Here is a 15,495-nt window from a genome sequence, read left to right on the forward strand (position 1 = left end):
TTCAAACTTTACACCTCAAACAGAGGGGAGTCCCTGACTGAACTTGCAGTGAATGTACCCTGGTGATTTGCTCTGTGTCCTCAACGGTAAAGCTCTTTTGCATATTTTAGCAGGCTCTCAGCCATAATGAATGAGAAAAACATCAAAACCATCTCACCCAGTTCATAGGCACTGGGGAAGAAACCAGGCCAATTACAAAACCTTACATTTTGGTGGGAGCTACAATATTGTGTCGTTGTAATGATTTTGTACTGCCAACAACAAGAAAAAAGGAGCAAATAATATATTTTTATCATTCTTTTCACCAGATAGTGAGAAATTAATACATGGAAATGTGTTAGTGATTTGCTCATCACAGTAGATTTTGCAATATCCATAAGAGCACAGCTGAAGACACCGGAGTTTACAACAAAATGCATTTTCACAAGCAGTAGCTTTCAAAAGGATGTATAGTCTTCATTTAAGCTTTCCTGCAGCTTAAAATCTATGTCCAAACTGAAAATATGCTGTAATTGAACACCATTGTTAGTTCCTCAATACATACAATTCTCCTGCTATTTACCAATAATCTGACACAGCTCCTTGTCATGCTCTGGATTTGTAGGATACTTTAACAAGTAAAATTCTTCAATAACAGATGTTACATATTCCAAATGGAGTAATAAGAATGTAATCATCTGTAATGAGCACATCTGCAGAATAGCAAAGTTTTGAAAGGATGGACATACAAAACAAGGAAAAGATATTAAGAATTCTAGAGAAAAACAGAGAAATGGAGTGAGAAAAAAATAAAGGATATAGAGAATGGATGAAGAACTAGACAGACACAAAAGGAGGGGTACGTGTAAATACAACTGAAGGGGCACTTCACTGGAAGAACAAACAGAAAAGCCTCAAAGCCCAGGAAATTATTCCTAATTATGAAAGGTGGACACCCAGCTTGCAAAGCTGCTTGATATGTTCCCTTGGGAATGGTATACAAGTAGACTGCCATGGTACTCCCTGGTCCTGTCTCCCTAACGTCCTGCAATTCTTATTCATTTCTTATGACAGTCCCACATTTGAGTATAAGTGAATTCCGTGGGATTACTCTATGAATTCTTGCCTACAGAAGCAAAACTGTGTACCAGAGAACTGACCTAAATCACTGCTGCACCAGCCTGTGCCACGAGTTGAGCTACCTTTCGCAGCAGCATTCAAAAAAGGTATTGTTCAATATGAAAAGATACGGGATAAAAGTGTCAGATTCTGAAATGAGAGCCAGCTATTTACCAGTTAACGTTATTATTTGTATAATGTATCAATTACTAAAAATCCTATGGTCCTACTCTGCTGACTCATATAAAAATGTAGACAATTTATTTTCAGAAATTACAGCAATGCAAAAAAACCTACTGAAGATGAAATAGGATGTAAGACTGCACATGCCTGTGAAAGTTTATTGCACGTAAAACCGGCAGCCTCTAGAGTCACAGGTACCTGAAATTTTTCAGATGCTAGTGTTTTGGAAGCATTAGAACTGGAAAACAAAAAAAAAGGAATTTGATTTAAGCCAAGATAGTAGCCCTTAACATTGCAGCAGTGAAAAATATGGAAATATAGCACACCTGTATTTGTTCACAAGTCATTCAAAACCTGTTATCAATCTGCCATGTAAATTTTATGGGATGAAGTTCTTTCTCTAAAAAATACTAGGGAAAAAACGCATTCAATTCAATAAGATTCACTGCTGTTTATAATTTATGCTTTACAGTCTGCAACTAAAAAGTAACAATTACTTCCCTCTCTGAAAGAGAAAAATGTATTTTTTTTTTTTTTTTAGCATTTTTCCTTAGGTAAGGATTAGCTCATCAATTTTGTATATAATGTATAACAGCTGTACATCAATCAACTTACAGTTCTTTTTTACAGAACAACTACTGCCAAGAAATGCTGCACATTTGTGTTACTTGAAACAACATCGTTCACCTTAGTCTTATTTTTAAAAGAATTCCTCAGTCTATGAAAACTAATACTGAATCTACAGCAGCCATTTCTGTTTATGAGTTTTCCTCTTTCTCCTGATGTCGGCCTCAACATTGACCTACATATACCTACAGTTTAAAAGGACCATTTATTTCACTGCCTGACAGACAATTTTGTCTTGTAAACTCACGGGTCTGGAGAAGACAATGAAGTGATTTAAGGATGTAGAAACCCAACATTTCAGGATTTTCTGATTGGATTTCTGATTTTCTGATTGACACGAGAGAGTATTTCTAGTGGTATAAGGTTTTATAAAGATACCAATCTTCTAACCTAGCACCAAATAAAAACAGTTCGACTTTAGTATGACACTCAGTTCCACAAAAATGGCATGAACGGTCTCCATAACATTGTTAATGAGACACAAGCTCAATAGCAACCTGACATTTGATTAACATTTTGAAATTTTAAAAAAGTCTGTATTTCAACCAAGGAATACCACAAAATGCCACCTCTTCTGCAACACAGGACATCAGCTAAAGGTGAAGGCATGACAAAGTGTAGAACAAATCGCTACCAAAATCTCAGCTCTGACCAGTCACCAGTTGGTTATTTGATCTGCAGTGAGCAGAAGACAGGTTTCAGGCTGCTCTCAAGGGAAAATGGGAGGAGGAATTGCAGTATTTTATTCACTAGGCTTGTAATTCACTGTAGGAAATAAGATGCTACATTCATATTTTCCTTTTCTTCGCTCAAGCAAAACATCCATTTTTGTTTATTTTTGGTTTTACAATTTTTTTGAAAGCTGTCTCTCCAAATTCAAACCAGATACCTTCACCCTGACCTTAACTCTTTTACTAGCCTAGCTATAATGAACAGTGTTTCAGTCCCAGCAGTGATATTATATTAAGATAACTAATTTCTAAGCAACAGAAATAAAAAAATCTGAAATAAGTTTCTCAAACATGAAAACTAGATTTACTTCTATGAACAGAAAATCAGGATTGCTATACATCCAGCTCTCACGAGGGAACCCAAAAGATAGGCACTGAAATATTACTGATCAGCAAATTAAGACTCAAGTTCTGGATGCTGTTGCTTTGAAACAAATTGTGTGTGTTGCACTAAAATCCATTATATTGTCTAATAAGCAAGCATCTTTTAAGGACTGCTTAGAGCAATAATTCTTCATAATCTAAAAATTAAAACAGGGAAATTGCTCATGAAACATTATCTGGTTGTTGAAAAACTACAGTGAGTGCTGATAAGAAAGTATTGTAGTACTTACCGTACCGAAAGCTCACAAAATCTGTTCAGTACACAAGCACCAAAGGGAGATGAAACTAATCATGAAAGTTCATTTCTAATAACAAAAAGGCTCTAAACAAACTGTAAAGAAAAATAACTTATGAGTATTTCATACCAAGGATATTTTGTACAGAGGCTATGCTGCTTTTGTATGATTCCAAGAACTTGTAATTGCTAACTCAATTCAGTGCATGTATTTCTCCTGTTCACAATCCTCTAATTGGAGGCTTATTACTTACTCTGTATTTGCAGGTTCTCTTTTGATCCAAAAACTTGCTTTTAAGTGGAACTTAGAAATAATTTTAAATTTATTTTTATGACACCTCATTTTGTCCAACAGAGATTAAAAAACCAAAACACCTAGTGTATTGTGGCTTTATTACCGATTTATTTTTTTTTAGTAATTTCCTTCTCAGAAGGATTTTCTAATTTTATTAAGGAACTTAGGAAAAAGCAATATTGCTTTTCCTATGGAAAAAAGGAATTTACCAGCAGCAGGCAAACTCATTACATTTCTGCTCAAAAATCTGCTGGTCTTACACTTGGAAATCTTTTTCTAATTGGTCATGATCAAAAAATAATGTCCTGTGACAATCCAACAAAATGTTTCTGAGATTTTTTCATATTCTTAAGCATTTTGACAACTGACGATGGACATTTTTAGCAAGTGGAAATATTTGGTTTTGTAACTGAACAATTTAATTTATCTCTTTATTTAAAATATCAGAAAGCTATCTTTATGCCTTGGTACCTGCAAGCATTTCCTTTACTGTATTGGAAAGTCTGTCCGGATTTAAGTATGGTTTAGATTTAAAACTCGCCCCAAGAAAGCTTTGCTTTTTAATACGAATGCTGTGTTTTTGTCTTGTAAAGTTATTCATTGCAAAAATCTATTAGCAGATGGCACATTATAAATGACTGCAGTTCCCTACTTCTCTTTGTGAATTATAAAACTATTATGGGATGTTACGTTCACGTCTTTTGGAAAACTACTAACAAGTACAAATTCTACCTATGTCATTTGTTGTTTAGCTTTGTTTCTCTTTCTCTTTGCATAAAGCCAGTCCTCTGGACTGCAAAACCTGTGAGGAAGGAAAAGGAAAAAAAAAAAAGAAAAAACCAACCCCAAAACTCAAATCTACCATACTTACTATCAATAATTTTGTTGACACCATTCAGGAATTCCATAGACTCAAAATAAAATCACAGTCCTTTTTTCTCCTTTCAGAATATAGCCTCTTAATCCAAATAATATCAGAGAAGTTAAAATTTAGTCCATTCATCTGGCAAATGTTTCCCTCTCTTTCATAAACATGCATATCACAGAGAAAAACTGTTCAATTTAAGGTTTCTTACATGATTAGAGTGTAAAAAATCATCATAGAAATATTGTTATTCTCAGGCTTAATGTCCTTATTGTAACGTTTCCATAAAACAAAGATTTAGCAAAACCAATTGTGTTATAAGCAGCCAGTAAATACAGTTAATTGTCTAGGAGGATTATAAAATAGAAATTCTTGTACTACGGACAATTAGGTTCCAACAGTCTCACCACAGGTTGGAGGTAAAATGTCAAGAACACTAGAAAGAGGATGCAGGGGAAAACGTGACAGCTTATCAGAAATGCTGGCTCAAAAATTCTAGGGCTACTGTAAATAAAATAACCCATCTAGAATAATACAGTACTACAGGTACCATTTCCTGTAAGTATGTTTACAACCTGTAGAGTATGTCCTTTTTTAATATTCTAGTTAAAATGGGAAGGACAAAAAATATACACTAGATTATATGATGACTTTTTACACAATGATAATTAATCATCACATTTCATTAATAAATTATCAAGCGCTTGCAAGCTGTCCACAATCTTTTTCATCTAGTTTGCATATTTTATAATGGTGGAATAACATTTTAAAAAGTTTGAATAGGCACTTACTGGAATTACAGTTAATCCTGATACAGTCTAGATGGGGAAGAATAGATGAAAAATGAAAATTTATCCTTCAAGGTAATAGCTGCAGACATCCAATAAAATCACAGTCCACCCTTCCGGGGACAGACACATGCAAATATGGCCACTCCATATCATCAGTCTTTACATAGTGTTATAACCCAGATATACTGCGATAAATCTTTATAAATAGAAACGACAAATAGGGTAAAAATGGCCAATTTCAAACAAAGCTACATGGTGACAAATCTAAGTGAAAAAAATCAGGATTGAATGTCAAAGATGCTTAACTGAGGCAGGCTGCAACTTTCTCCCCATCTGTGAAAGAACAGGTAATTTCTCTCAATGCAATTAGAAAGTGCTCCGTCACAATGGGTCATAGAGCAAGCCAGGCCCCAGTGAGACATCTTGGACAACTTGTGTATAGTATACCTCAAAGGCTGATCTTCAAAAACTATGTAGTAAAACACAAAAGCTCATTCCCTGGGCCTATAGGGAATTCCTATAGGGGGTTTGTGGGTTTCTATTTTCTTAATGTATAGACTTAAAAAATGAAGACTGACTACACTTAAAGCTACATTAATATATAGAAAATCAACACATTTATAAACACCGATAATTAGGGAATCCTGTCTATGTTCAGATCATTTCCTTGCCTGACAAAAAAAAAAAAAAAGGAAAAGGAGAAAGAAAAAGAAAAAGAAAAAAAAAAGAGGGGTGTTGGAAGAAGAAACAATATTGCTAGGGCATGGGTTTATTTACTTTCTTGAACTAAAGAAGTAGGTAAAAACTGACAGAGGGCGGTGTTTCGTATAAAAAGAGAATGACCTGGTCTGTAGCAGGATCCTCTGCTGGGCTATCTGCATTTATTACTGTAAAAAAAAAAAACAAAGCCAAAAACAAAACCACCCCAAAAAACCCACCAAAAACAAACAAACAAACAAAACCCCAAACAATCAAACAAAAAAACAAACAAAAAAACCCCCAAATCTACGCCATGCTACTTGGTGTGTACAGCTACTCCTGGCTTATACCTTTGAGGAACATATATACCATCAAACCTAGATTTTGTTTCCATATAGCTGAGTTTGTCATGTGTCGTCAACCGCATCAGAAAAGTGGTTGCAAACAGCCAAGGACCAGCAGCACCAGCACATCCCCTTTTACAGAAAGTGCTGGGGTGACGGGGGGGGGCTCCGGGCTCCGCTCAACACCGGGGGCGGCCGCAGCAGCCCCAGCTCCAGGCCAGAGGGGATGCACTGCGAGAGGAGAGTAAACAGGGAAAACCTTCGCTTCTCCTCCTCCCTTCCAAACTCTAAACACCCGGACAGTGTTTTAGTGAGATACACTTTTATGAAGTAGAGGGTCAGGTGATTATTTTCTTTTTTTCCTTCCCCCATACTTTCTGGAAATCATTTTAGGTGCGACTAAAACAACGAAGTACTTCATTCCTTTTAAAAATAGCATTCCACTGAATGAGAATGACTGCACTGAACGTGCATCTTCTGTTCCCTTTCAGGCCCTGACTCGGATTTATTCATAGGCATAGCACAAGTGCTTTAATTTATTTACTACTTTTTTTTTAAAACTAGAGAAAACCATAACCTAACATTTTGTCCATCATATTTCAAAGCAGGAAACCAATTTTTTTTTTTTTTTTAAATTTTTTTTTCTGTAAAAGGGCTTGTGCCTCCTGTGTTCACACGGCTGTTTGCTGAGGGCCGCAGTCTTTGGGCATTGAAGGGTTGTGTTATCGTTCGATACTACAAAAATACCACTACAGAACTGTTTAAAAGAGAGGAGATGGATTTACTACAGATTTGACATCTAAAAAAAGGAGACCAAGAAATTCATCAGTGGGACTATTTAATTGCAACGTTTTCAGTGTTAAAACGAGAAATTCTTTGATACGTTTGCGTGTTGTACATTAATTGCTGGATGTAAAACTGAACTGACCTACATACACGTTGTTTCTGCTTCCACATTGCAATTGTGGAATTGCTACTGTGAAGAAGTTGGGGAGGGAGACCAATCTTCCACAACAAAGAATAATAACTTAGCCCCCAAAATACCACTGATGAAGTAGTCTTCTCTTTTTAGAATACACAATAGTACAAAAATATTGTGATGGATTATGTTAAGACATAAAGAATACAAAAATGCAAAAGAAAACAAAATAAAATATAATAATGGGCATGTATTTGTGTGTGTATGTACATACGCAAATGTTGCATTGACATGTGCTTATATATCATTTCAGTTTACTTTTAATGTTAAAACGGGCTGTTTCATAAATGTTTGCAAGCAAAAAGAAAAATGCAAAGAAAATGTTAATTTCTTGGAGGAAGAATTTGTTACCTAGGTTGACCGTTAGTTTAACTCGTCCTGCATCCAACTCTAACCGAAGGGTATCTGCAGATTCCCTAGAAGTAGTTGCCATTAAAATGCCATAAGCTCGCTGAGACCTGAACCGCAAAGAAACATCTTCGGCCTCTGTATGCATCACGACTGGGAGTTGTATTTTCATAAACATACTTCCATCATAGCTTAAAATTGTTGCCTCTGAAAACATAAAGGAGAAAATCAGTTATTAAAGAATTATTACTGCATTTACTGAAACTGCTCAAACAGAAGATGGTAAAAAGATATTCGCTCAGTGTGACACAGAATGACATATCACAATTATTACTGTGGAACATCAGCAAAGTTGGGTTTGGTTTTTTTTTTTTTTTTACAGTTTTTGTTTGTTTAGGTTTTTTTAATCAGCAAATTTTGGTGCCTTTTAAAGAAACTAAATTGCTCTTTTAACGAACCAGCCATTCATGTATGCACCTTCAAGGAGGTGGATAAAATCACACGTGAAGAAATGCTTGCAAGGCTAGGCCTGTGCTACTCAAAAAAGGTCAAAGCCAGTAAAAAGCTATTAGGTAAACCTTACAGCCTATTAAAAGGTCATGTCTGACTATCATCCACCTAGATAATTACCTTAGGATTCTTCACCTACTATCGGAGTTACAATTATCATCAGGTTAGTTAAAAAGCTGCCTGAAATGGGTAAATATCCCCAGCATGGTTTGATGGAGCACAGATTGCTTCACAACCACAGTGACTGGGGTACGATAGAATCAAAATCGCCCGTACAAACATTGTGACAGCCTCAACAAGAGGATCGAGACTGGACTTGGCATATTGAGGGTAAGATCTTAAAACCCCTGAGACAAGCAAATAACTGTCACTTTCAGACATTACAGGAAACCCTCCCGGTGAGCGGCTCTGGCACAGAGCGGTCACAGTCTGTCAGACCCCAGAGCAACCAGCCAGGAGTCTTCTTTCCCCAGCCTCCAGGCTGGTAACAGGGAAGGTAGCAGAAATACTGCATTTCTGCTCACGGGGAGGCACAGCAGTTCCTAGAAAGCAAAGGACATCTGTTTCCGAAATGTATTTGGAAGTCCTTTTTTGCAGGACAATCGAGCATTGCAGCTGGTTAAACCACTGCAGTCTTTGGACATGGCTCTTAGGCCCATGGACAGTGGGTCCATGGGTCTTCCACATCGTGGTGGAAGAAGCAGTGAAGGAGCAATCTCCTTTAACCCCAAGCCAATACCGAGTGGGCAGACCACCAGGAATTTCAGTAGGGTCTGCAGTAACATACCAAACTAACTATACAACATAACTAAAACCACCACACAAAACCTGCTATCTGAACATGCGCTGTTTTGTGCACGTCCTACCTACCACTAATTCACTAGCGACCTTCTAACTTCTTCCATGTCTCCTTCATTTTTAATCCACTCAAAAACACTCTTTGAAATTATCAAAGTGTTAGATGATGAGGTCTAAACAGGATGCTACAGAATATTTCTTGGAAAAGACAATCCTGAGGGCACCGCAGCTCACTGAAAAAAATATCTGTTACTTGCCCAATAACAGGCCAAATGAGCCACGAGCAGAAGGAGAAGACAGCAGAGAACACCTGGGGGAAGCTTCTTTGTGCTTCAACTTGCTGTAGATTAATGGAGACGCTTATCTACAAGCAAAGGAATATTCTGGTCCCGCATACAATAACATTTTCAAGGACTGATACTACTGATATTATGTTTAATCATAACTATAACAGTGTAAGAATTTGTTTTTAAGCATCAATACTCATGACAGTTTGTCAAAACCGTCTCCATTGCATATCTTGTGTACTGTTAAAGACGGATAAGATCTTCAAGACTTCCAGCCTACACAGCCCATAGAGGGACAAAATGTTCCACCGTAACTCTGTGAGCATATTGGAGGCAAAAATGATAGATGGGATGTTCATTAATAGTTCCAGACTTCCCCAACAAAGACTTGGAGAAAACTTGAAGTTTGATGTTGGAAAAAAGAAATTGCTAATACCGGTGTGAAAGTCATTAGATGTAACAGATTAAAAGAATACATTTACATTGATGATTTCTAACCATGCAGGTAATAAGGTTTTCTGCATATTCTAAACTTAAAATTTTTCTGTGAAGGAGATTGAATACTTAACTCTTGCCAGCCTGATAAGAGATTTCAAGTCAAATAGATGATTTGGAGATGGGAGATGATTTGGGTTTTTGGATTGTTTGTTTGGGTTTGGTTTGTTGGTGGTTTTTGGGGGGTTGGATTTTTTATTTGTTTGTTTGCTTTCCCTTCATTTTTTTGGGGGGGAAGGGGATGGAGCAGGGGCTTACAGTTCATTCCTATATATAGCTGTGTAGTCTGTGCATGAAAAGATCCCAAGATCTTTATCAAGGTAAACACAATTTAGGTAATTAAACAAGTCCAGCATAAAAATTTAAGTTACATGCTAATGTAAGAGAAAATCAAAGGGATGTTTAATATTGTCTTTTAAAAAACACACATTAATGAGACTCAGGGTTTTTATAAACTGAGAAAAATCAGATGGTATAGGATGAACAGCGTTCAACAATACTAAAGGTCTGTTGTTAATAAATTATCTTATAATAATTAATGTAAAAGAAAAAACTCAGAATCAACACTGGTACTGTTTGCTGGCTTTCCTATAATTACTCCGTCTTTTAGAAAATTACAGAAAATGGAGAGAAGGAACCATCTTAATTAAATCAGAAATGACCTGTGAGTATTTAACATCATGGTGAACAGACCTGATGTGATTAGATACTCAATCCTCCTAAACCATACTGTGCCAGTTATTTTGGAAACAGATGTTCCAAGAACAGACCGAGGAGACTGAACACAAGAGCAAATGACTTAAAAGCTCTGGGGGCAATGAGGAAAACCCCCTCATGTCAACTAGCTCCTTTCAATATGGGGAGCTCCAAGTCACAGGCTTTCTAAATACAAAGGTATTGCAGAAAAAAGCCCACAAAACTGGCAGGAAGCAGGGATGATTTAATCTAAGAAGAGTTAGCAATGCCCTGAGAGCTGTAACTGAAGATCGGAGACACTACATATTCCTAAAATTAAAAAAAAAAAAAACTATGTTCAGTTTATCACTTGAAATGAGTCTGCTGGTACAAGCGTTATCAGGAAAACCTTTTGTTATTAAACCATTATTAAATGATTGCTCCATTGAGATGGTTGAATGATATCTTGTCAATATTGCATTCCTTTCTAAAGACGGCAAGCTGGATTTTGCCACATGAATCATCTCTTCCACTTGACTCAGCGTTGCTCTCAGCTGTGCACATTTCCAGGTTCTGTTGGTCTTGGCTAGAGAGGAGGCATCTAGTAGTGCATGTATGAGACCTTTGACAGAACAAGGAGTTCCCCCCTTCCCTTGTAATTCCTCATGGCAATGTCTTATTACCCCACCATTATGCTTGGTGGCACACATTGAAAGAGAACTCTGTTTTTCCGGCAGTAGGAAAAAAAGAGTTTTCAAGATGAAATAAGAAGGGCTTGGCTTATTTTGACTTAGACCTAGAGATCATTTCAGGTGTTTAATGGAATTGTTTCCATCCTGCAGTTACTTTGGTTGTCCAGAACGGATTGCACATTTGCAAGGCCTGGTCAGTAAGACGGTGAAAGAGGAGAGGCATTGGGGGTTACACCAGTTATGCAAACCTCGAAAGAACATTTTGACTAAAACTATGCATTAATTTTTGCCCCTAACTTTTGATTATTTTTCTTTACTTTGGACTGACTAATTCAAATGGATGTCTCGCCTTTCTTTGACATCTGTACCACTAACTGTTCTCACGTAAGTGTTGGCAAAATGTCTTTTTTCTCTTGTTCACCTTCCTCTAATTAATATATTAAATGCTAATAGACCATAAGTTTAGCTCAGAATGTGCTATTCATTGAAAGAATCAGAGTTTCCATGGCAGGGAATAATAATTTTACTACCACTTCAGTGTTGGAAGCATAGCACTGAAAAGAAAAATAGCAGAAAACATTCTAAAACATCACTAACATTTTTTTTGTGGCAGCAAATAAGTGCATGCAGTAGACTAATTAACAAGAAATAAACAGTAAAATGTAATTCAGAGATTGATTAAAATTATTTTACACATTCATTCTTGAATATATTTATAAGCATGACCATTAGACCTAACTAGTAAACACCTAACTGCTTCTGTGCTAAAGACCAACCAACAACACCCAAACAAACCAAAAACACACTAAAGGGGTTCAGTTTCACCTCTCCATTTTTTCCTTCAATTTGTTTCTGATTAGAATCTCCAGGGCTGGATAACTCTCCCTTCCTATATATATATATATATATACACACACACTACCTTAATTCCGTGTCTACCACAAGGATGCACAAACTAGTACCAGTATGAGAGGAGATTCAGGACCTTAATTTCACTAAGATTACTTAAATTGCTGAAGAGACTGAGGCACCTACTCTTCAGGAAATGTCCCTCCATTTTTTTCTACCCTCAAAAATGCTCAGACAGATATTTATGAGGAGAAACATAATTTTCTGAGTAGATGCTGTTCTTCAACCCACAGTTTATTTAAATCAAAGTGAAAGAAATCTGGAGTAGGTATTTGACTTTCACTGTTTTTCCTCATAAGTTTTGCAGTCATGTTTGTGTTGTTTTTAACAACAGAGTGCTTGGTAAGCACGGATGCTTACTGCATGCATTTTAATAAATAAAACAGTTTCCTCTAGACCCCTTGTGGTGCCTCTAAAGTAGGAATTATTAATTTTTACCTGCTTTTTCAAAGTGTCCGCAATAATACAAGGACTGTGCTGCAGCCTATGGAGCCATTTTGAAAACATGGAATGACCTGTGTCTGCTGTCTTCCAAATCACACACAAACTTTGCCTCAGAAGGCGAGAGACGATACAGCCCAGAGCCACGCCAGGAAGCGCGTGAACAATCTGGATCGTGAGTAATCAAGTATTCAGATTTGCTCTCCGACGCGGTTTTATTTTCCAATATACTTAGAGCGACAATATCCTGCCCTGAAAACGCTCACCGATGGATATGATTTTACTGCTATAAAGTGTGTGAGTATTCAGGTATGTCGACGGCTACTGAGTCAAATTCAAACTTTTAGCTCCCGTTCTATTCACAGGCGCACGCTCAGCGAAGCGCTGTCTGGGTGTTTGCTATGGCAGCTGCTTCACTCCATCTGGGCCCAAAGCTACAGCCTTGGTGAATCACGAGGAACCTTTCCATCACTCTGATGGAAACAACTCTTAATATGCAATTAGTTACTAGATAATACGTGAATAGAAGGTGAAATGATTCCTCACAATTTCTACACTGGTATTCTTTCGGGACTGAAGTCCTAAGCCACGCTATAAAGGCGCTAGGAACTTTAACACAAAAGACCAATTATTTATTATAGAATTCTATCTCTGATTTAAATTATTTTGAACACGTGATTCTTCATACCATGTATCATCACATCACCTGTATTATTTCTTCTTAAATTTTAAATCATCCAGAGATAATGCAAGGAAGGAAAGTGATATTACTTTATTTAATGTATATATGTATATGCAGGTGTGGGTGCATGCACAATGTAGGCATCTACACACGCTTTCTAATTTAAATATATTTTCTCCTTGGAAATGTCACTTTGATAAATCTTTTTTTGCATGCCTGCTTTCTGTTTGATGAATTCACTCTTGTGCATTGCTCCTAGCCATCCAGGCAAAAGTATACACCTGCAAAAGGCTTTGCCGAGAGGCAGTCACGTCACGTATTGTGAATCACAATCAAAGGAAGATAGAAAGCCAAATTATATTGCTGTGACATCTGTCCATCCATCTGCTGTAGTTCCCATAATCTACTAAAGCCAATCCACAGATTATACTGGTGTTTAACCTTACTGAAAATCAAGAATAAAATCAAGAATAACTTGTAACAGGCTAAAAAGCACATGGATATACAAAAATATTAAGTATTTAATATGAAATGAAAAGAGAACCGAGTTGTGTTCAATTTTTTTGCGCACTGATAAACTGCCCAAATTAATTGCAGATACTGCATTGTACATGGTACATCCACAACACGGTGTTAGCACTCCTATTTTAGGGGAAATAGCATGAAAAAGAAATGACACTACTAAAAAGTAGCTACACGCTTTTGTTTACTGAAGATACCTTAATCACTTAACATGAAGTTAAATATTCCAGTTGTTTAATCCCCAATGTTTTATTCTAATGCTTTCTTCTCTTTGTGAAACTGTATTGTTTGTTGAAATGAACATGGTCCTGTTTTATTTAAATTAGTTTGAACAATTATAATTGTGTTGCTTGTATCACCAAATACAAAAGTTTATCAGTTACTGCACACGGGTAGTAGTTATAATAACTTTGTGTGGTAGGATGCCAACACGTTGCTTTCAGAATAATCCCAAAAGCTATAATCTTAATAACGCATGGCCATTTGGGATATGAATATTACTGGAAGGAGATCTTCTTTCAGTGCAGTTTCCTCTGGAGAGGGAAACCCAAGAGTAGGAAATGATCCCATACTGTCTGAAGTGCCGCACATATTTCTTTTGGAAAAGAACCAAATACCATTGTAGACACACCATAGCACCACCATTCCCACTAGGGGAATGCACAGGCAAAAACCAGGCTCTAAATTGGAAGACGGTCAACAATAAAGTATGGGTAATAAAAAAGACAAAGGTTTCTATATAAAATATTACCACCTGTCAAATATATTTACGAGAAATTGCTATGATGAAGCCTGCTTTTAAGTTCATTGCATATTTGCATGTGGTTTTGTCTCTAACGCACACGTTTCCTAGCTCTCAAGTTGAAAAAATGCAAATCCTATTTTCACTTGTGCCATATGTAATAGCAGAATTTTGCCACAGGGTGGTACACCAGACATGTTTAACTGAAGGTTTTTGTAATGCATCAGACAGCTCGGTTATGCCCTCTGCCAGCTTCACTCCACCAGTAACAGAACAGTCTGGAGATCTCAGAATAACTGGCCATGAGCCAAAGGCATATATATTCAAAAAATTAAGACAGAAAAATCAGAAGAAACTGAGAATCTATTTGCAAATGCTAATAATAGGATGGTATTAATTCTACATGTATGTAAATAGACGTGTACATTTAACTTAAACAGTCATCAGGTTTTTATTTTTAAAAAATACACTTTGTTTCATCTTACTAACTACAAAAATGAATAAAACTGTCAACTTCTATCGTCCTTGCCACTATCCACATTTTCCATTAAATAAATGGGGTTTGTCAACTTTATGCTTACCTTTGCTAGGCAAGAGGGATACTCAGTGAATTAAGAGAAGTAGAAACTGTTTCCTTAGGCACTAGGATCTTTAAAAAAAGTTAAGAAAGAAATATAGGTTCCTACACTGATTCTTTTGCTTTGACTCATGGCTGAAGTTCTGGCCATGGATTTAAGTGATACTGTGAAATTCAAAAGTAAATTTAATTAATTTAATGTGATAACACAGTGGTATTGACATAAATAGGCAGAGAACAAGACCTCAGTTTGGAATTGAAATGTGACCGTTTAGTAATGCAATAGTAATTGAAATTACTTTCACAAAGCTTTCCAGAACTCTGCAACGTATGATGAGACAGAAAAGGAAACATTTTGAGAGACATTTAGCAGTACTGTCTCTCTGTCATAGTCAACCAATAATTATTTATGCATCACAGAAACTCCCCTAAGATCTTTCCTCTACAGTTACTTCTTTCAGTCTAGAGCAGGACTCCATCTCACATCAAGCGAAATCAAAGACACTTCTTCTGCCTCAGAAGAGTTAATAATATTTTACCATTTTTAGTTATTGTGCAGGATTGTGTTACTGTGCAAGTAGAAATT

The 15,495-nt window shown here is 36.6% G+C and overlaps 1 protein-coding gene across 23 annotated transcripts in view; it reads right to left on the bottom strand.

Moving 5' to 3' along the window:
* NRXN1 (neurexin 1) overlaps window positions 1-15,495 on the bottom strand; it is a 728,940-nt gene that overhangs the window by 413,625 nt on the left and 299,820 nt on the right. For 16 of the 23 annotated variants that reach the window (XM_074168417.1, XM_074168423.1, XM_074168414.1 and 13 more), the window contains 2 exons: window positions 7,583-7,786; window positions 5,210-5,236 (listed from right to left, as the gene is read on the bottom strand). In XM_074168417.1, coding sequence (XP_074024518.1) covers window positions 5,210-5,236; window positions 7,583-7,786 — 231 coding nt within the window. The remainder of the gene's footprint in view (window positions 1-5,209; window positions 5,237-7,582; window positions 7,787-15,495) is intronic. The other 7 variants (XM_074168426.1, XM_074168421.1, XM_074168433.1 and 4 more) reach the window with 1 other exon arrangement.

The sequence above is a fragment of the Numenius arquata genome, chromosome 2 (assembly GCF_964106895.1).
Source record: "Numenius arquata chromosome 2, bNumArq3.hap1.1, whole genome shotgun sequence".
Classification (NCBI taxonomy): Eukaryota; Metazoa; Chordata; class Aves; order Charadriiformes; family Scolopacidae; genus Numenius; species Numenius arquata.